The sequence below is a fragment of the Carettochelys insculpta genome, chromosome 12 (assembly GCF_033958435.1).
Source record: "Carettochelys insculpta isolate YL-2023 chromosome 12, ASM3395843v1, whole genome shotgun sequence".
NCBI lineage: Eukaryota > Metazoa > Chordata > Testudines > Carettochelyidae > Carettochelys > Carettochelys insculpta.
In genome coordinates, this window is record NC_134148.1 from 17,275,069 (window position 1) to 17,296,569 (window position 21,501).

The window sequence follows — 21,501 nt, forward strand, 5'->3', positions numbered from 1 at the left end:
CCCAGCTCTGGTGTGAGGAGTCCCGCAGCTGACCATCACCTGGCTGGAAGCCAGAGGGAGGAACAGGAAGTATCAAAGTAGAGCCGGGGAGCTCATTTGAGCCCCAACTGCTGGAGAAGACAAATGCTGGTTCCGAGCTGCCAGGCTGGGAGGCTGAGCTAGTCCTGCAAAAGGTTGAAGACAGGTCCAGGCTGCTAAGCCCACAGCTAGACCTCACCAAGGAGGAGGTACAAGCCAGGCTGGAGACCTCACTCTACCCAAACCCACTCTACCCAAACCAAAACCTAACGTGCTGCCCAGTGACATATGATCTGAGGGAGAGTTGGGAGGTGGCCCAGGGATAGCTGGGTCAGCATGTTGTGGTCTGGATTCCTGCTGATCCCTGTGGCAGACTCCTCTGCCACTGGTAAGGTCTGGGGCTGGGGTGCAGTGGAGTGTGTTGGCCTGTGCCACCCTCCGTGCTCGCCAACCCTAATCTATGGCTGGCAGTCTCCCCCTCTCACTGTTGTAGGCACATGCCTGTGTTTTGTCGGCCTTCTGCCCTGCTAGGAAGCCAGACTCTTTGTTGCCCCTCCTTGCATTAGGGCCTGGGCCCATACTGTGAACTCCTTTGCTGCCCTGTCTGACTCTTTGCTTAGCCTGACCACAGGACTGAGCCCTGAGACTACTGTGGGCAGTGCTTTTTTTGTGCTGGCACTTGTCACCAGCACCTCAGCAGCTACAGCCATGGGATGGGATGGGGCTGGGGGGCAGGGAGCCAGCTTAGTACCGGCTCCTCTTTTTTTTTTTTTACAATAAAAGGCACTGAGCGCAGGTAAGACTGATTCCCCACATGCAGCTTTGTAGTGAGGTGGAGTGGCCTCTCACTGACTGTGACGCCAACTCAGAAGTGCAAAATTTCCCACTTTTTGCATGCAAAAGTCCCTCCCAGACTAGGACATTACCTCCATTCAAAAATAAAGTGCTATCTGGTATATTAATATAATAAAGAAGGCGGGGGAAAGGTTAATTATATTGTTTGAGTTTTAGAATTTTAACATATTAGTTTGTTCAGCATATTTTTGCAAAAATAAGAGCTCTTAAATCAAGAATTTGTACATTTCATTGAGCGTTAATTGCAGGACAGTACACAGTTCACATCATTAATATATGCCATCACAGAAAAAATTTAAAAAAAAGGAAAATTAAATAAATAATAATCACAGAAATAAAAAATATAATCACCGAAATAAAAAATAAAAACAGAAATGAAAATATAATCAAAGAAATAATATAATTATAAGCAGAATTAAAATATTAATGCAGAAAAATATTATTCTAAGAAATATATAATACTGATCACATGAATAAAAATAATCATCATAAAAAAAGCTCAGTCCTAAATGTCACAAAAACAATAAATACTTAATTTCTCTTGTGGTCATACATGGTTTGATTATGCAAACCCAGCATGTTTTGAATAATGGGCATGGTGATAGGAGAAATATTTCTTAATTGGAAATTTGATCTAATAGAGGTAATGGCATTCATGTTTTGGGAACTCAGTTTGTTTCTTTTTTTAGTTTCAGAGAGCTAGCCGAGATTTTAGTTTTCATATTATTATTATAATAATAATTATTATTATTATTATTAATAACCATGGAGAAAATCCTCTTGCAATCTGCATTTGTGTGAGTCAATGTCAAAATTAGTTTGGCAAGCTCAGCAATGCACACTCTGTAAATGTGTGAATAAAATTAGGGTATATGCATAACCCTTGTAAATAACACGTCTCTAAAACTCAAGAAAGCATAAAAACCATTAGGTACACATGCACACTTTACAAACAAAATCAGCCTAGTTATGGCACACTTCTTAAAAGCCTATGCATTTCTTTTGCTGCTACAACACCCTAGGTTTACATATAGGCTAATATTTGTGTATCATATGCATGCATCCAGTGCTTTTTTTCTAGAAAAAAAGGTGGCAGAACTCAACTGCCTTCCCACTCCTGTCCCCAGGTGGTTTAACCCCTCGCAGTCCCAAACCAACCCTCTTCCTGCCCTCAGGTGGCTTAACCCTTTGCAGCCACAAACCTCCCCACCACCCTCAGAGTTAACCCCCCTGCAGCCTCCACCTACTTCACACAGGAGTGGCTGCCGACGCCTCTGCTGTCCTGCCCAGAGTGGCTCCTGTGCAGCACAGCGCCCTACCCAGATCAGCTTCAGCGTGGCCCAGCCATGCGGGAGCCGCCCAGAGCGGATTCCAGCACAGTGTGGTGCTGCCATGCATGAGTCAACCAGAGCGGCTTCTGGCCCGGCCGTGCGTGAGCCGCCCAGAGCAGATTCCGGCGCCATCTGGCCAGTGTGAGCCACCTAGAGTGGCTCCTTGCATGGTGCAGCCATGAGCAAGCTGCCCAGCACAGCTCCTCACACAGTGCAGCCTGGCCGTGTGCAAGTCGCCCAGAGTGGCTCATGGTGCAGCGTCCTGCCCCGCCCAGGGAAAAATGGTGACTGCAAGCCATTCTGTAGCATTCTGGCAGAAAAAAGCCCTGCATGCACCTAAATTTTTTTCTACAACAGTACATACGTTTACGCCTATGGAGTATGGCACGATTTGTATAAGGTACATATGAATGATCATTCACTGAATTCCTGTGTACATATATTTAACAGATGAGCATGATTTTCCTATGCCTGAATTTGCACAGGCCTACTTACATTTCGTTTGAAGATCCTTTATTCCTTCTGGATTTTGCAGGCTAGGCGAAAATTAGGTCAATTCAGTGACTGGTTGGTTTTAGTTGAACATGGTCATGAGGCACTGAAAACTGCATATATTTAATAAATGAAAGTGATTTTTGGCTCTGCATTAATATTTTCTATTTTGTAATATGCCTAAAACATTGCATGCTAGGTTCTAACTATATATTATCTTATATTTAATGTGAATAAACTGAAACTTCATTTACAGGTCTACTTACATTTTACATTTTGTTTGGTGGTGCTTTACGTACTTCTGCAGTATTTTGGAGGATGAGTGGGGTTCAGATCTACAGAGTGACTTATAGTAACAGTAGACAGTAGTTTCAGATTGTACATCATCACTCATCACGAATGTAAATGATATTGGGTTGAAAGGGCATCTATAGCAGATATTCATCAAGTGACTCCAACGAAACATAAGCTTAGCTCCACCCACGCACTATGATTCAGTGCTTCCTGTTTGACTTGTGCATTGTAGGTAGTACTCATGGAAAAATATGAATTCCTTTCAGAATCACTAAAATTAGTCTATCTTTATTATGCGGTGATTTTTCCCTCCAAATACAAAATATCCCTTTTCCCTCAAATCCTGAAAATATGGCCAAAATTCCTTCTGGGAGGAAAAATTCCCTCCAATTGGCATTCCTGCTCACTGCTCCAGTGAGGGAAGAACCCCTCCCCAAGCCCAATCGGGCTACAATTGAACACATTAACTCCAACTAACTGACAGCTCTAAGTTACACCAAAATACCCTGCAACATTTCCTGTGTAGACTAGGTCTAAGATAATACAACTGTCAGCTTTACTGCTTGACAGTTTCATTGCCCCTCATTCTCATTAAGGCCCCTTTACACCACTCTGGCAGCATGCAAGGGCCTTAAAGTGGACACAACATAAAGGTGATTTATGTAGAGGGCCCTTTACATAAATTTCATGCTAAGGCCCCCTCAAGTTGTTAGGATAGTGTAAAGCTACCATAGGCTTTATCTATGTGGAAAAGATGTTATGGTATAAACTAAGATGTTATTTTTTAGAATCCTACTATGTCCTTTCATATATATCTCTAAATTAACTCCTAATCTTTTCAGTCTCAGAGAGGATAGCTGTGTTAGTCTGTAGAGTCACAAATAATAAGCAATCCTATAGCACCTTAAAGAATAACAAAGTTAGTAAGTAATGACCTTTTAAGGGTAAAACCCACTTCCTCAGATTTAAAACAAAAAAGCAGTAAAGTAGCACTTTAAAGACTAACAAAATAATTTATTAGGTGAGCTTTTGTGGGACAGACCCAATTCTTCAGACCATAGCCATACCAGAACAGACTCAATATTTAAGGCATAGAGAACCAAAAGTTATCAGTAAGACGCAGACTTTTAAGTCATTAACAGAATGGTCCATCTCCATTAAAATGTTGGCTGACCAGTTTGTGGATCAGAAGTGTTTTTATGTCTGTTTTTAGCCTATTAACTCTTTGTCTAAAAGAGTTTGAAGTCTGTACAATATACAATTCAAACTCTCTTAGACAAAGTGTTAATGGGCACAAAGAGGAGGAAGAGGAATTTTCACAACAGTCTTGAAAGAGAGGCTGCTGAACTCTCTTTTATATTCAAATTTGACACATTAGCATGTGGTTTGAACTGGGATGCGAATTTTCTGGGTCATTATAGGGACTCTTTTGCATACTTGGCTTAATCTAGTTCTTGACATCTCCCCACCTGCCTGCCCCTCTACTCTCTGATTTGCTCACCTTGATAATTTTTTTTTCTGATTTGTCAACCATGATTACTGTTTTTGGTCCTCTGTGCCTTAAATATTGTGTCTGTTCTGGTATGGCTATGGTCTGAAGAAGTGGGTCTGTCCCACGAAAGCTCACCTAATAAATTATTTTGTTAGTCTTTAAAGTTCTACTTTACTGCTCTTTTGTTTTGATAGTATATAGACTAGCACGGCTTTCTCTCTGTTACTATTCCTCGGATTTGTGCAACTCCAGATTCTCAGTCAATTCAGTTTTATAATGGCGGTGAAAACAGTTGGGTCCCAAAATGGGTGTTTGGGCTATCTAGAGTAAGGAATGCGCACATGAAAGGACTATTCCTGAGGTCTTTGATGCACAGGCAGTCCCCATGGTTGAGTGGAAGGAGAAGGTCCTATGTTTCCTTAAGTTCAGGGGAACTTGTGCCTTTCTCCTCTATGGCTATGTCTACACTAGGCTCAGAACTTCAAAAGGGGCATGATAATAAACCTAATCGAAAGATGCTAATTAGGTGCTGCCATGAATATGCAGTGCCTCATTAGCATAACGGCAGCCATGGCACTTCGAAAGTGCTGCTTTTGATCATGTGTGGCTCATCTACACAGGGTCTTTTTCAAAAGGACCCCGCACACTTCAAAATCCCCTTGGTTGTAGGAACCCTATTTGGCTATAGGAATAAGGGGATTTCAAAGTGTGTGGGGGTTTTTGAAAAGGACCCCATGTGTAGGCGAGCCACGCAAAATCAAAAGTGGCACTTTTGAAGTGCTGTGGCTCCCATTATGCTAATGAGGTGCTGCATATTCATGGCAGCATCTCATTAGCATCTTTTGATTAGGTTCATTATCATGCCCCTTTCAAAGTTCTGGGGCTAGTGTAAACATAGCCTATGTGTTACACAAAGTGTGGCTCCAACACTTAACTCTCTCTCTCTTATTTATGTAACTTATATTAAGATTATTTTAAGAAAAGAAGTGTCAATATTGACATCAATACTGGGTACAAAATAGATACTAAAACATGTATACATATAATATCTAGATAAATGACATATATATTTCATAGTTTACATTCATGAGTATAAGTTTTTCCCTTTCTGAATTGATACCTATTTTTCGTTAAGCTTTTTCACTTGGTTTTAGAAGGTTTACATAACTTTGTCCAAGTTGAAGTGAAACACTGAGCAAACTATTTTTCCAGTTCCAATAAAAATGCAGCACTTAACTTTGAATAATAAAACATGCTCAGCTCTTACAAACTCTCACTCATTTTTAAACCTGCCAGATACATTGGTGTTTTTAATAGTAGTTTGTAGTTAAATTTACTATCCAGCTTCTTTTTTAATTAAAACTTTTCCCCCCAAATCACTAACAAATAATGTGAAAGCCTCCCATGCAAATGGCAAGTTTTACTCGGTCAGTAATGTAAGCAGAGTTGAGCTGAGGAAGCAATGTTTTGATTTTTCAAAACCAAAACCAAGCATGGCTCAAATCCAAGGGAGCTGTTCTATTTTATGCAAACCACTAGACTTTGTGGGACTAAAGGAGAGGCTATATACATTGTTTTTGTTTCTTTTCTAGAATGAACAAACCAGGGTGGTCTGGATATTGGAATATCTCATCAGTCAGGTATTATTTTTTGCAAATCAAACTAGGTTTCATTCTTCAGATCCAGTTGGGGATCCAAAATAGGGGTGGTTTAGACCCACTTTGCAAACCCAGCACCCCTATTCTGCCCTCCAGTCCCTGAAGGCATACCTGTTTACGTTTAGGGAGCTCCATGAACTTTCATCTACTCACACATCCCAGTTCAGACCTTACTTCTTTTTCACCCACACTATCAAAGTTTCAGGAAGGCAGGTTGGATAAACAGATTCCAATTATGGCTAATCTCTAAATTATGGTACAGGTGAATCTTTGTCTGCTTCATAGTTTTTTTTTTTTAAATTAACTACTACCTGTTTCCACTCTTTCTATTAATCATTGTCCTTAAAACAAAAACAACCCTCCCCCAAAACAAAAATAAAAACATCCTGTTGTACTTTAAAGACTAATCATTTTGTTTATTACTGAATGAGCTTTGGTGGCTAGGACCCATTTCATCAGATTCCTTAACAGTCAGTGATTAGTGGGAAATACTGGAAAAAAACTGCAGTGGTTAACAAATGAATAATAGCTATGTGTAGTGGTTTTTGAAAAACTGTTTGGCGGGAACACAATTATATCATTATGTATTGAATTGTAATATTATTCATTTTTTGTTTTCTATATGATCTTTTGGTGCCTATGTGCCCCGGTTGGGATATCATGGAAGCCAGTGTAATTACTCCTAAATTTAAAGCAAATTCTTAAGTAGTAGGCATCCTTCAGTCTGCATAGACTATGGATCGCGCCCTTTATAGTTTCAATTGAGGACTTCATTTACAGCATCTGTTGTGACTATAAAGACCCACACGAGAGTGACAGTCCTTGCTGCATCTCTTGCAGATGTAGTGGGTGTCTGGCAAGTCCTTATTGTGCTTTCTGTGCGCTCACTTCTCCTCTGCTAGCTGTCTGATATTCATCTCACCCTTCTGAAGGCCCTTGTCTAACCCCTGCCTCCATCTGCTGCGGTCGTCTGCTAGATCTTCCCAGTTGTCCAGCTCGATGTCTACCTCTCTGAGGTTTCTCTTGCAGACATCTTTGTAACGCAACTGGGGGCGTCCGGGAGGTCTTTTGCCAGAGTCTAGCTCACCATACAGGATGTCTTTTGGAATCCTTCCATCATTCATCCTGTGGACGTGGCCAAGCCAGCGGAGTCAACGCTTAAGTATATTTCAAGATCACAGCCCTGCATCTTAAATTTTTGGGGACAGAGATTGTCTTCTTAGTGTGTAAATACCCTGAACAGTTGAGCTGCCTGAATTATCCTTAACCCAGTGCAACCTAACTAGCATGGACACAGGTAGAAAGATGGTTTATCCTCTCCCTTAGCAGTATGAACAAGCTTTGTTAACACAGCTATGCTGACACAGGGAAGGGGAGAAGCGGTTGTGACCATGCCCACACTAGTGCTGTCAGCATAGCTCCAGCAGTCTGGGGGGGTGACAACATGACATACACCCTGGCGGCCCAGAGCGCTAGGCGCGCAAAACCGCAGCGCAGGGCCAGAGCAGGCAGCGTGGCCTGGCCAGGGGAAGAACTGGCCCTCAGCGTACGGGGCATTTCCCCCAGGAGCTCTGCCGGCTGCTCAGGGCGGGGGCTGGCCCCGGCCCTGGCCCCGGCGGAGAGCGCGGCACGCCGCCCAGGGAGCCCGCCCAGGCACCAGGAACCAACGCAAGAAGTTCCAGAGGCGGCCGAAGCCTCCCCAGCCCAGCGGCTCTTGTGGCTGCTCCAGCAGCTCCACGCGGGCAGCGGCTCGGCTCTCCCTCAGGAACGACGCTCCACAAACAGCCCGTGATTGGCTGGGCCCGGCCTGAATTCTCCATTTATGGACAGAGCGGCTGGCGCTGGAGCCCCGGGCATCGGCTGTACGGGCGGAGCGGCGGCAGCGGCGGCCTCCCACCCGCCAGCCGGCCGGGCGGGCACAGCACAGCGGCGGAGCAGAGTTCCCGCCTGCGCGGCTGCTGACGTGCGCCCGCCCGCCCGCAGGGGGTCCGCGCCTCGGTGCCGCTGAGCTCGCGTCCTTCGTTCCCCGCTTGGCGGACTTGGGCGCTAACCAAGGGGGAGGCAACCAGGCGGGTCCCCGCCTCCCAGATCCGCCGGCAGGCAGCCCGTGCGCAGCAGACGGGGCAGCCGCCGCGGCAGCAGCGAGATGGTGAGTGAGCGAGGCGGGCTGGCAGCGGGGGACTGGACCGGCCCGCATCGGGCATCCTTCCTGAGGGGCTCGGCCCGCGGCAGCGTGGCGGGGCAGGGATAGGCGCGGGAAGGGGAGGGGACTGCCCCAGCCTGCTGGCCCCGAGCCCGCCCTCTGCTGAAGGGTTAGCTCCGGCGGTACCGGCACACCCCGGCTCCAGCCGCGGCGCCGACCCCGGGAGTAATAGGTGCTGTCCCCCTGCGCCTTTCGTGCCAGTGCTGGGCGCCCTGAGAGCGGGGCACGTTTGCCAGGCGCCACCGCTAAGGCGGGCACGGAGAGGCCACCTGGCGGCAGCAGGACGCGCCAGGGAGCAGCAGCCCCCCGAGCCGGGGTGGGGCTGGCAGGGAAGCCGCGGAGTTGCGTTCCCCAGGACCGTGACCCGAGCAGGGTGCGCCTCCTGCCCGGGCAGAGTGCAGAGGGGTGAGAACGTGGCACCCGGGGAACAACTCTTATTCCTGCTGTTCTTCCTGGTGGGGCGGAGAAGTGCCCCTTACGCTCTTCGCCTCCCCACCCCGGACTGCCCAGACACCGGGGTTGGTGCGTGTATAATGACCATGACCACAGGGAAAGAAGTAAGAGAGGGACCGGGCCAAAAGCCGCTTTTCTGTAACCTTTGGCTGGTTGATTTTCTTTTTTTAAATTTTTTTTTTAAAACTATTAGGAAAGGGAGTGTTTCCCGATTTCATCCAGGTTAAGGTATCTGGTTTTGATTTTTTTTTTTAAAGAAAAACTGAAAGCTTCAAGATTGTTTTGGGTTTTTCTTTCTTTCTTTCCCCCCCAAAAATTTTCCTGGTGTTGTTGTGGATTTTTTTTCAGCTTTCTGATGAAGAGTTGAAACTTTTTCCATTGAAAAAAGTAATTTTCCAACAAACTGTACTAAGACAGTGATATAGTCTTGCACTGTCTTTTGCTTGAATGTGCAAAGATACGTAAAGGATGATTCGTCGTTTGAAACACGCTAGGCCAAATTCATCCTTCATGTTATTTGTTTGATTCCTATGGGTAGATATATCCCTGTATGATTCTGGTAAATAATAAAAATTGTGAGTTCCACTGTGGTTACTCAGAAAGATTATTACATTTTGTTTGTTTACAACCATTCTGAAATGTTCTACTTTGGTGCAAGTGTGGGAACACTATTCCACAACAGACGTAGATATTTTATGATTGTTAAAAATTTTGGGTTTAGCTGTTAGCACATACTCACTGTTGCTCCTGTGGGGATCCAAAGTCACATGGAATTGCTGCCACAGAGTTGAGCCATCTAAACAACGTGCAAAGAGAATGGAACAATTAGTCACATCTCCCCAAAGTTCCACTGCTATTATTATAGCTTGTCATTGTGCATACAGCAATGCAGAAGATGATGATGCTGTTCCTACCCCAAGAATTTTAGAGACTGAATTAGTCATACTGAAGAAAGGTTAGCTTTCAGCTGATCTAAGATTCTGGCCCATGTGGTGCTGAACATGGTGCTGATGCAGCAAAGAACTTAAGCACATGTGTAATTCTAAGCCCCACAAAATGTGTCTCTGAGGACTGTACTGTCTTTTCCCATTATAGTTTTTTTGCCCCCCTGCTTTGTCCTGGTGAGGTTCACAAGCCTGTTGAGCTATAATCTATCTTGGTGGCAGTCAGAATTGCTTAACACTGTGCCTTTCGACTCTCCATTTTGGCTTTACGGTATTTATTTACTAGAGGATTTACCAGGCATTACTTGGGTCCTTGTGAGGGCTGCGCTATCTGGTGCTGGGGCTGTGGGGCAGATTGTGCACAGGACAGGGGCCTGGGAGATTGGAGAGGCTATGGGCCGGAAGGCGGTTCGCTGGACTGCCTGCACTAGTGAGGGTGGTGCTGCATTGGTGGTGGTGGTGGGTTTTGGGGCTGTGCTGCTCCAGTGGCAGCAGCTCCCCAGGGCCACCTGCAGGGGCAGGGGGAGGGTATGCTGCCTGGCTGGCAAGTGGGTTCCTGAGGCAGTGGGGATGGTGCTGCCCAGCTGATGGCAGCCACTCCCTGGGGCTGGAAGTTGCATTGAGGGCTATGCTGCCAGTCTAGGCTCCCCTACCTCACCTCCATCTGGGGCTGGGATCGAGGGTAGAGAGGGTGAGTAGATTGGCTTGCTCTGTGAGGTACGGGGGTCAGCACTGGAAGGGGAGCAACCATGGCCATTCCCAGTATGGGAACCTTATCCCTGGATGGCTGACAACACTCAGAGCCCCTCCCCAACCAGCATCTTATAGGTGGGGACACCCCCCTCTGGGCATTAGAGTATAACTGTGCCTGCTGGCAACCCTTCTCTGAGCGTTTTATGAAAAACAATCACATTGCAGGCACTTCCCATTTTCCTGGCACAAACCCTGACCTTGAATTAACATAGGATAAGAGGAAGCTGCATAGCATATTTGGTGGTCCTAACTGTTGCTGTTTGTGTATCAGTGTAATGAAGTGCAAAGATACTTTTGGAACAAAGTGATATTGCAATGATGTCACAAAATAGATGGTACTTGCAGTGTTCTTCAGGCTACATCTCTAAACCCATCATTGTCTAGCACACATGTCTTAGGGCAAATGTTTTGGCCAACTTTTTGGCAGATGGGGCATGATGACAGGCAGTCAAAAGACATTGTGTGTGCAGTATATCTGAATGCTGAGGTCAAGATTCTTAGCTAGGAATTTTGAAACAGCTGGTCCTGTGAATGTCCATGGTGAATAAGAAGATGACTCACCCCTAAACCAGCTTCAAGTTGAATTAATTATGAAAACTTATTTCTGCAGCTAAATTTTTGAGTGTACTGAGCTGTGTTGTCATTAATTACAAAGAAGTCTCCTACTGAATAGCAATAGCTTGTTTATATAGCATCTTTGATGCTAAAGTATGCCAGGTAATTATTTCAGCCACCTGTGGCGTGGGGTGCTGTAATATTACTCATTAGTTTAGGATACGAAATGAAAAAAATTCTATATCTGAGGACATTGGGACACATCCTGTAACCCCTGAACCCAAAGCATTTAGCTGACTTGGCAAAAAATATTTTTGAAGTATGGTGGGCAAAACCTCCTTGACTTATGAATTCAAAAATGTTTTTTATTTTCCAAGGACTCACTCTGAAACTTGTTCTGATTTTAAGATTCTTAGTTTGTGCAAGGCCTGGAACCATAATAATCAAAACTTATGAAGGTTTCAGTGGAAAGCGTGAGTGTGCAAGGAATATAAGATTGGAATGCATTTTAACGGACAGCCCATCTGATTTAGTGTCTGTTTTAAACAAGATGTGAGAGGTCTTCTTAAGAAGATAAGTCCAGCAATTAGCAGAAATAACTAATGCAAACCTTTTCTATAGCATCAGAGGGAATCAGAGTCCATTCAGCTTATAATAGCTGCCTACAGTTCACATAGTATTGATTAATGTGAATAAGTGTGTTCTAACTATCACAACATGAAAGCTGTTCTGCTCATTTCATAATGATTGGAGACATATTCATAAAAAATTGTGAAAGGACTTTTCATCGGAATACTGGTTTTGAACAATCTGCTACTTTCAAAGAGAATCTTTTAGCATTACAGTATTTTCATTTCAGTTATTAATGCCTTCTTTGTGAACTACCTTTCTGAATATTGTTTTGTTAATTTTCATGACAAGAGTCTTGAACACTTACATAGAGCAGAGTGTTATTGTAAAGGTCAAATATCTTACAAATTGAAAAATTGAAGATTTTTATCAGCTAACCATATACAATATTTCAGCCAGATTCTCTGACAGGTTAGAGTTTTAATGAATGCTAATTTCATTTAAAAGATCTGACATTTTGAAAGAGTCTGTTACAAAACCCATTAAGGTCTCAAAGCAAATTTAACATGTTTTATTTTTCATATTACTACTTGTTAATTTGTCATGACATAAAGGATGAACTTTCTGTACTAAATGTAAATAAGTTCTTGAATGCTTTCCAGTGGAAAATTGAGGAAACCCTTATCAAAGAACCCCGTATCCTCTCTAAAAACTGATCAGTACTTTTAACAGTGTCATTTCTACGCCTTGCTACAAATTCCATTGGTCACTTCCAAAGAATGGATGCCATATATCATTGCCTGTATATTGTTGCTTTAACATTATATTGGTTTACATACATAAATCCGTAAATACTTATTTCCTGTGTAATGACCACTATGCTAGTAATTTAGGGGATGCAGCCAACACAATTTTTTTATATTAAATATGCCTCATTCTGTTTATTTCCAAATCTTAAATGGATCCCTCCCACTTTTTTGGTCTTGATTTCATTACTCTTTGGAAGCAGGGAAAAGAAAAAGGATTTGTTTTATAGTTACTCTAATAGTAATAAATGAAGTTTTCATATAGATCACTGTAAATTTACATGGCAGTACATTTTCCTCACACATTTTATACCTGCTTTTATAGTCTGCAGTTATGTATACGGTTGGAACACATTGGACATATCCCGTTCTTGTCATATCTGTTCATCATACTGCTATCTTAAAATATTTTATGGCAAACAACCTATTCCAGTCCTGTGCATATCCTTGAAGAGATCACTGTATCTCTATGTATAGATGGAGGAGATTCTTGTCTGCATCCTTCCTTTTCTGCGTGAAGACACTCCATCCTCAAAATATGTGGAAAGTCTGGATCTACGATCATCATCAACACCTATGGGCTCAACGCCTGTTGGTGTCCAATGTCTCCCTCACTGTCTTCTTCCATCTTTCCCTGCCCAGTGCGGAGTGGCTTAGTTTCTGTACACTAGCTCCGCACCAATCTACTAAATCATCACTCATTCTCTGTGAGATCTGCCTCTCCTATTTGAGCCAGCCATTATGCCGAATACCAGGGTCTTGACTTTTCGCTTGTCGTTCATTCTGCAGCTATGCCCGAATAACTATGACTTCCATTGTATAACCTTCTGCAGTAGGTTCTCTTTCAGCTATATCTTCCTATATAATTCCTCCTTGGTGACCTTCTGCGTCCATCTGATTCTCAGGATCTTTCTATAACAACTCCCCTCAAACGTCAATATCTTTCTCTTTGAATCTTTCACTATCACCCATGTCTCACATCTGTACCACATGCTGCTGTATACACGTTTTTAAGACTCTCAGCTTCGTTCCTAAGCTAATCGCTTTCCTTTTCCAGATCTTATCCATTATCTTCAAACTTGCTCTTGTTTTCGCTCTTCTAGTCACTCTTTCCTTCTTACACTCTAGATCATACGTCATGTTACTCCCTGGATACATGAACTTCTCTAAATTCTCTAGTTTGAGCCGATTTACACTGATTTTCTTTCTTAGTTCCTTACCTCCAAATACCATTGTCTTTGTTTTATTGAGGTTCATAATCAGTCTGTACTGCTTCTCTTCCTAATTTAGCACCTGCACCATTCTTGCTAGCTTCTCGTCATCCTCCTCAATGATAACTATTGTCAAGAACCTCAAGTTGTTAATTCTCATCCTGTGCACCGATATCTCTTCTGCCTCTTCCTTGATCTTATCCATTGCTCTCTCTAGGTGTGGGATGAAGATACACAGTGATATTGGATCTCAGTGTCTTGTACCTCTACTTGTTCTAAAACAACTTCCCAGTTCTCCACACGTTCTCACCATTGCCTTCGCATTGTCAATTGGCATCCTTCAACAACTGTATCAGTCTGCTACAACTCCAACACTACCCAAGTCACTTTCTGAGCTATACTGTCAAATGCCTTCTGAAAATCAATGAAGCAATTCTAGATGTTTTTATTCTTTCATTGAGTTTTCTCCATTATCAATAAGTGCCAATATCTGCTGAATGGTACGTCTGTCTTTCCTGAATCCTGCTTGCTCATCTGCTGGATCTTCTTCTATCTGCAGTCAGTCTTTTTATCAGTATCATCATCAGCACCTTGCCTAGATCAATGTGCCTACTTTCTTGTGTATTGTCACTAGCACAAATCTTGTCCATCCTTAGGTACCTTTCCTTTTTTCCATGCAATATTACATAGTTGGTGTATTTCCTGAATCATACTTCCTCCACTGTACTTGATTATCTCTCCTGTGATCTTATCATTTCCAGGGCTCTCATTCTTTAGTCATTTCACTGCTCTTTCTACTTCCTCCTTCAAAATATCAGTCTTGTTCTCAATGCGTGGCAGTGATATCTTTTTCAGTTCTTCATTCAGTCTCTCTGAGATGCTTGGGCCCACCTGTGCTTTGTACAGACCAGTGCAATATCGTCCATTGCTGCACAGCCTTCTCTTTATTCATGAGCACCTCATTGTTCTTGTCTTTGATCACCATCTGCTTCGGCTGCCACTGCCTATTAATATTTCTGATCATCTTATACACTTACCTGTTCTTACACTTGCCGTGATACCTCGCTATATCTTCAGACTGCTCCTCTAACCATTTCACCCTGTCCATTTTGGCTGCTTAACTTACCTTGTTGCATTTCACTCTATATTGCTGTTCCGCTCTCTCAGAAACATCCCTTCTGAACTTCAACGCTCTCTTCTCTTGGACCAACTTCAGCATTTCCCACGTAATCCACTTCTTATTGATCTTCTCTTCTTCCGGAACTGTCTGCTCAATTGCCTCTTCTATCACTGTGGCTATCCCATCGACTCTCTTATTGAGGTCTTTCTCTGTGCCTGCAATCCTGAGCTTCTCTTCGAGTGCTGCTCTATACGCATTCCCCATTTCTTCCTCTCCTAGCCTTGCCATGTCTCTTTGTTTCTTGAACTGTCTTATACTTTCCCATCCAGCTTCATCTTTATGTTTTCAGTCTGTAGACAGTGGTCCAAATCCATATTGGCTCCTTGGAAAGTTCAGCACAGTTGTACTGATGTTCCCATCTTCATCGTATCAAAATCATGTTCTTGGATTTTCAATCATTCAGTTGCCATGTCCACTTCTACAGTCCTTTTGTTGGAATCTCATATTGCAGATCACCATCTTGTGCTCCATAGCAAACTCTAGTAGTTTCTTGCCTCATTTGTGTCTTTCTCCATATCCAAACCTTCCCATGACTCTCTCCCAACTTTTGCTATCTGTTCTGACCTTTATGTTCCAATCTCCTCCGATCTGCTCTTCTTGAGCATGTCTAGAGAAGTGGTTGTTCCCTTCTGTTCGGCACTGGTGAGGCCATATCTGGAATATTGTGTCCAGTTTTGGGCTCCCCAGTGTAAAAAGGATGTGGTTGTGCTGGAGCAGGTTCAGCAGAGGGGAACAAAAATGATTAAGGGGCTGGAGAATATGACCTGTGAGGAGAGGCTGACGGATTTGGGCCTGTTGAGTTTACAGAAGAGGAGATTGAAGGGTGGTTTAATAGCAGCCTTCAACTTCCTGAAGGAGTGCTCTAAAGAGCATGGAGAAAAACTGTTCTCAGTGGTGACAGATGGCAGAACAAGGAGCAATGGTCTGAAGTTACAGAAGGAGAGGAGTAGGTTGGATATTAGGAAAAATTACTTCACCAGGAGGGTGGTGAAGCACCGGATTGTGTTGTGTAGAGAGGTGGTGGATTCTCTATCCCTAGAGGCTTTTAAGTCCTGGCTTGACAAGGTCCTGGCTGGGATGACTTAGTTGGGGATGATCCTGCTTGAAGCAGGGGGCTGGACTAGATGACCTCCTGAGGTCCATTCCAGTCCTATGATCTATGATTCTGTGGCCAGCATCTCTTTTCGGTATCTCTTCCAGTGTCTTTGTCAAGTCTTTATAGAACAGCTTGATCTCTTCCCCTGTACTATCTGATGTGGGCGCATACACTTGAACAACTGAGGTGTTGAACGGTTTCATTTCGTATCTCACTACCATCATTCTCAAACTTCCTCATTTGTATCCTAATAATACTCCTCTAGCTCTTTTGCTAAGAAGGAGTCTGACTCCTGCCTCATGCTTTGGTTTGTTTCCTGACCAAATAACGCAACTGCACATCTCTCTCAATGCCATCCTGCGCATCAATCCCAGTCCAAATACACTGCATTGGCATCTCTTCTTCTCCCTTCAAAGCAGCTCTAACTTTCCAGTCACCCACAGCATTTGGATATTCCATGTTCCGATTCATAGTATATATGCGTTAGTTGTAATTTTCTTTTGTGTGCCAGTTCATTGACCCCACCCCAATTGCTAGATTGGTACCGTGGACCTTGTTTATCTGGGTGATGTCCAAGCAGGTATCTTCTATCAGTTAGTCATATTGGCATCCAATGTCATTCATATTGTTGTTTTGTGATGAGCACATTGACACTCATCTGACCAGCTCTCCTCCTTCTCCATCAGGGCTTGGGACTAGCTTGGAACTCCCTAGAGGCTTCAGATTTAAGATCAGATCTCATTGCTTTTGCTTTAATGTGTTTGTGACCTGTTTCAAAGGCCCTTGAATCAATGGGAGTTTTTCTTTTAACTTTAGAGGACTTTGGCTCAACTTCTTGATGAGGCTTCAATATTTGCCATATATCAGTGAACATTGTTTTCAACTGCATGTCATTCAAATGCAACTTTGTACCTCATAAAGGCCATGTCTACACTTATAAAAATCTTCAAAATGGCCATGCTAATGGCCAAATTGAATAATACTAATGAGGCACTGAAATGAATATCAGCGCCTCATTAGCATGCAGCTGTACATGGCACTTCGAAAGTGCCACGGTTCATTCGCCATGGCTTGTCTACATGCGGGTCCTTTTGAAAAGCACCCTGCCAACATTGAAACATCAAATACCAGCTGCTAGGAATAAGGTGATTTCAATGTTGGCAGAGTCCTTTCAAAAAGGACTGGCATGTAGATGAGATGTGGGCGAGCAAACCGTGGCAAGCGGCGTGCTAGTGGGGCACTGAATATTCATTTCAGCACCTCATTAGTATTCTTAGATTTGGCCATTTCAAAGTTGTTTTTTTTTTAAGTGTAGATGTAGCCAAAATGTGTTTATTTTAGAACTTTATTTTTATTTTGAACCAGAAATGTTAGCGATGGTAATGTCAATGAAAGTTGGTGAGCCTGAATTCTTTTTCCTGTACTTTGCTATTAAACCAGTGAAAAGCTGAGTTGTTGTTTAGTAGTTAAATTTAAATAACCAGTACATTCTCTCACTATTTCTTCTTCCTCTCATGCAAAAAGACTCTAATAATGGAAACATTTGAAATGGCTGTAGTCTAAATAGCTTGTGATTAGTTAATTTAATGAAGTATTTTTTAATTACTAGACCAGTGGAGCATGACTTTTAAAAACTTAATTCCAAATAGTACCACAAGAAACTCTGTTTTGTCAGGTATTCTTATTTCCCTCAGTAAAATCAGTCTGAGCTTCACCTATGAGGAGTAATAGTTTTTAAGATTGTCTACATTCAGATCAAAACCACAGTTTGAAAATTTTAGTACTATTTTCCTGAAACTCTGAAAAGGGTTTTCCCTTGTCCTTTCCTCACCACACCCACTTAGTTTGCTAGCTAAGCCATCACCAGTAAGGTGCTGAGATGTCAATTACAGTGGAGAAACCACAGCACCTCTCATGAAGCACTCAGAACCTTTTAAGAATCATGAAGTTGTTTTACTATTTTTAGCGCTGAAATCAGTCTCCTACTGCTCTTTCTCCACCTAATGTTATGAAGCATTCCAAAAAACTAATAATAAATGAAATGTTACAAGTCTGAATTTGGAACAAAAGTGTGTTGGAACATGTATTTCAGATATTTCTTGTCCATATCAGTTTGTAAATTTAGGGTATACTGTACTTAAAACAACTCAAACACTAAAAAGACTGATTGATCTGAAAAAGTGGGTCTGTCCCACAAAAGCTCATCACCTGATAAAATTTTGTTAGTCTTTAAAGTGATACATGACTACTGGTTTGTTTTGTTAGAATACAGGCTAACATGGCTGCCTCTCTGTTACTAGCTATGAGACTGTTCTATCCTTTTTTTTGGGAAGTAAAGGCTATGGAAATTGCTAGCAATTTATTCAGTGGGAGAGATCCAATCTTGCAAACCTTTATTCATGTGAGTGGTACTTAATCACAGGCTCTACTCTGTAGTAGACTCTTTTGATTCAATTCCATGGATTTGTTTTGCCAGTTTTCTGTTTTAATTTTTTTTTTATTCAATATCAATGAAAAGCTTAGGAAACTTCAGCTGCAACTGTAAACTCTGCCACTTTAAGCTTTTGTGATGAAGCCATGAAGAGTTCTTAACAAAACTAGGCTGAGGTTTTTGTTTGCAGTAAAACTTAAGTCCAGATTAACTTTGTGCAGTGTTCTGATTTAATAATGAAAATTTCACATAATTATGTAACCTGGTCTTCATGGTGCAACAAAACTGGTCTGCACAATCACAATGCAGAGAGTTCCATTGCCTAGCCCATTTTGGGGGTCAGATACAGATCCTGTTGACTCGTGCTGGAAAAAGAAAAAATCTTTGTGAATTTATAATATGCTGTTTTTCACCCCTCACTTGCACTACTGCCTTAGTCTTAAACAGCTTTACATGGAAGATTGCTCCCATGAGTATGGTAAACTGGACTGGTGCTATATAATCTGAGTGTAACATGTTTGACATTCACAGGCAGATGTAGTCCAACTATAACTAAAATAAAATGTTTTTGTATTTTTAAAAAAACAACCCCAAAGCCTCAAACATGCTAACAATGATCTCTTTTGTCTCCTCTGGCAGTTTCTGCTTTAGATTATTTCTGCTGAAATGATTGTATATCACTCTTTTGTCACCTGATAGTGTCTTTTATGTGTGAGGGTTTCACAAATAAATAAAATTGACAGCATAAATAATACGTTGTGTTTTTTATCTAGAATAATGTAGACACCCTGGAACTAGCCAAAGTCAAGTTTTCCCATATTAAATTAAAACGTGTATTCATTTACTGCCATTGGCCGTGTCTACACGTGCCCCAAACTTCGAAATGGCCACGCAAATGGCCATTTCGAAGTTTACTAATGAAGTGCTGAAATGCACATTCAGCGCTTCATTAGCATGCAGGAGGCAGCGGCGCTTCGAAATTGACGCGGCTTGCCACCGTGAGTCTCATCCAGACGGGGCTCCTTTTCGAAAGGACCCCGCCTACTTCGAAGTCCCCTCATTACCATGGCCATTTCGAAGTTTGGGGCACGTGTAGACTAGCCATTATAACATTGCAGTGCTAATCATTTTGTCCTACTGTAGCTGTCAATATTTGGCTCTCAACATTGCTGTCCTCCTTTTTTCTCTTCCCCCTCTTCTTCCTTCTTAACACAGATGTAGGTGGACTGATTTGGATTTATAAAAAGGAAGACAACACTTCCTCTGCACAGAGATTAAACTATACTCCGTGGCAAGAGAGCTAAGCACTTGGGGCCCCAATCATGAAAGAGGCTGAGATTGTCTTGAAGGGTGATGAGTGCCTTCAACCTCCATATATATCAGTTGGTTTGAAAACATCTTAATGAACTTTTGGAAGTGGTGTGTGATCTGCAGGAGTAGACCCTAAAATAGTTAATGTATGAAGCAAATTGTGCCCATGTTCCATAATTCTAAGTTTCTCTCTTTCCTGAAAGACATTTACAAGCAAAATATTTTGCATTTGTACTTGAAGGGTGCTTTTCTATCTGCAGACAGTAGCATTAGCCATAACCCTGTTGTCTGCCAAATGTGGAATAGTAGAGCGAAATAACAGCATGTGCTTTACATTATGTGAACTGTGTCTAGAAGTACATTCATGGAAAAATTTCCTAGCTACATGGTGTTAAAGTCTGGCTGATATATAAGACTGAAGTACAGTAGTGTATTCAGCAGCAATACTAATGATTTATAATGTATGTGTGTTTTTTCTTTCTGGTACAGATTTTATAGAAATTAAGTAATTTTTCTTTACCCCTAGCAGCGATTTCAAACTTTTCAGAAGTGATTTTAGAAGTACATTGTGTTATGGATGATTTTTTCTTTTTAAAGTAGAGATTCACTTTCAAGTACAAACAGTGCACATAGAATGGCAACTGTGCATGCAAATGCAACACAGTTTGTGCAGTTTGGATGTGTTGTGCCTGATTTATATGTGTAATTAGTTTTCCACAAACTCATTTTTACAGGGGTCTCTGACCTCCAATTTTTGACTGGTTGTAGCTTTTTTTTTATATAAGTGTAGTCTGCTAGCTCTTAAACCTTTTGCTGATACAGAAAGCAATGGAGCAAAAAATGTTTCCAATGAATTGTCTGCAGCCATTCATTCTACAGATAGCTTTCTTTTGAGCTTTAGCAAGTCAAGGGATAACTTGCAGTAATGTTAAACCATTGGTTATGCAGGAAAATCTCTGATTTAAATAAGCTCCCCTGAAGCAAGAAGGTTGTACAAATGTCAAGCCAAGATAATAATCTGCTCCCATGCAAGTAGTAATATCCCCAAAGGAAACAATCTGTTGCCCAACTCTTATCAGAGGTTCTTACAATAAATTAGACTGGAGAATGAGTACATTTTCTTGCAGAAGTATAATTTTATTTCTCTAGAAATGAAAAACAGATGGTAAAACTGATATTATAGGTCAGTATTGTTACTTTTTTGTTAAAGTACAAATGGACAATACCAAAAAATCAGGAATACTTTAAAATAAACACATATAGGCTTTGTAGAATTTTATTTTTACTTTTTTATATAAAATTGATATTTTTAAGCTTTTTGAAATATTTTGTTTTTTAAATATTTTCATAGATTTTAAATGTTCCTGTTTGGAAAGTTATGGGTTAGACAATTAGCATTATGGGTTAGACAATATGGGTTAGCGGTTAGAAAATTATTTAACGAGAGTGGACGCTGAGATTAAAAAAATTAGTGTTACAGCCATAAAATGCAAATAGTCGACCTAAAGTCAAAATATACAAAGTAAATATGATTAAATCAAATTCTAGTAAATTCTGAAGCAGTATTTTTCTTGCTCTCCAATCTGTAAATTTTGACTATTACATAGAAATAGTTTTCTTTGGTTAGTGGGTGTATGATGAAATAGTGGGTGTATAAGGAAATTGACATTCATTGCTATTTAACAGTAAAAATCACATTTTTTTTCAAGTTGAGTTTTGTACATGAATTGTGGACAGATTTCTTTGCTGTATCAGATAAAGATTGTCAGAGTAAAATATGGATGTGGCACTGTTTTGTATGTATATAGGGAATGCGTAATGTATATTTTTTAATTTACAAGGCTAATC

The 21,501-nt window shown here is 41.8% G+C and overlaps 1 protein-coding gene across 1 annotated transcript in view; it reads left to right on the plus strand.

The window, feature by feature from the left end:
* Window positions 1-8,033: 8,033 nt before the first annotated feature.
* The window catches only part of MYO1E (myosin IE), a 161,916-nt gene continuing 148,448 nt past the window's right edge, over window positions 8,034-21,501 (plus strand). The window contains exon 1 of the mRNA XM_075006785.1: window positions 8,034-8,289. Within this exon, the coding sequence (XP_074862886.1) occupies window positions 8,287-8,289 (3 nt within the window). The 5' untranslated portion in view covers window positions 8,034-8,286. The remainder of the gene's footprint in view (window positions 8,290-21,501) is intronic.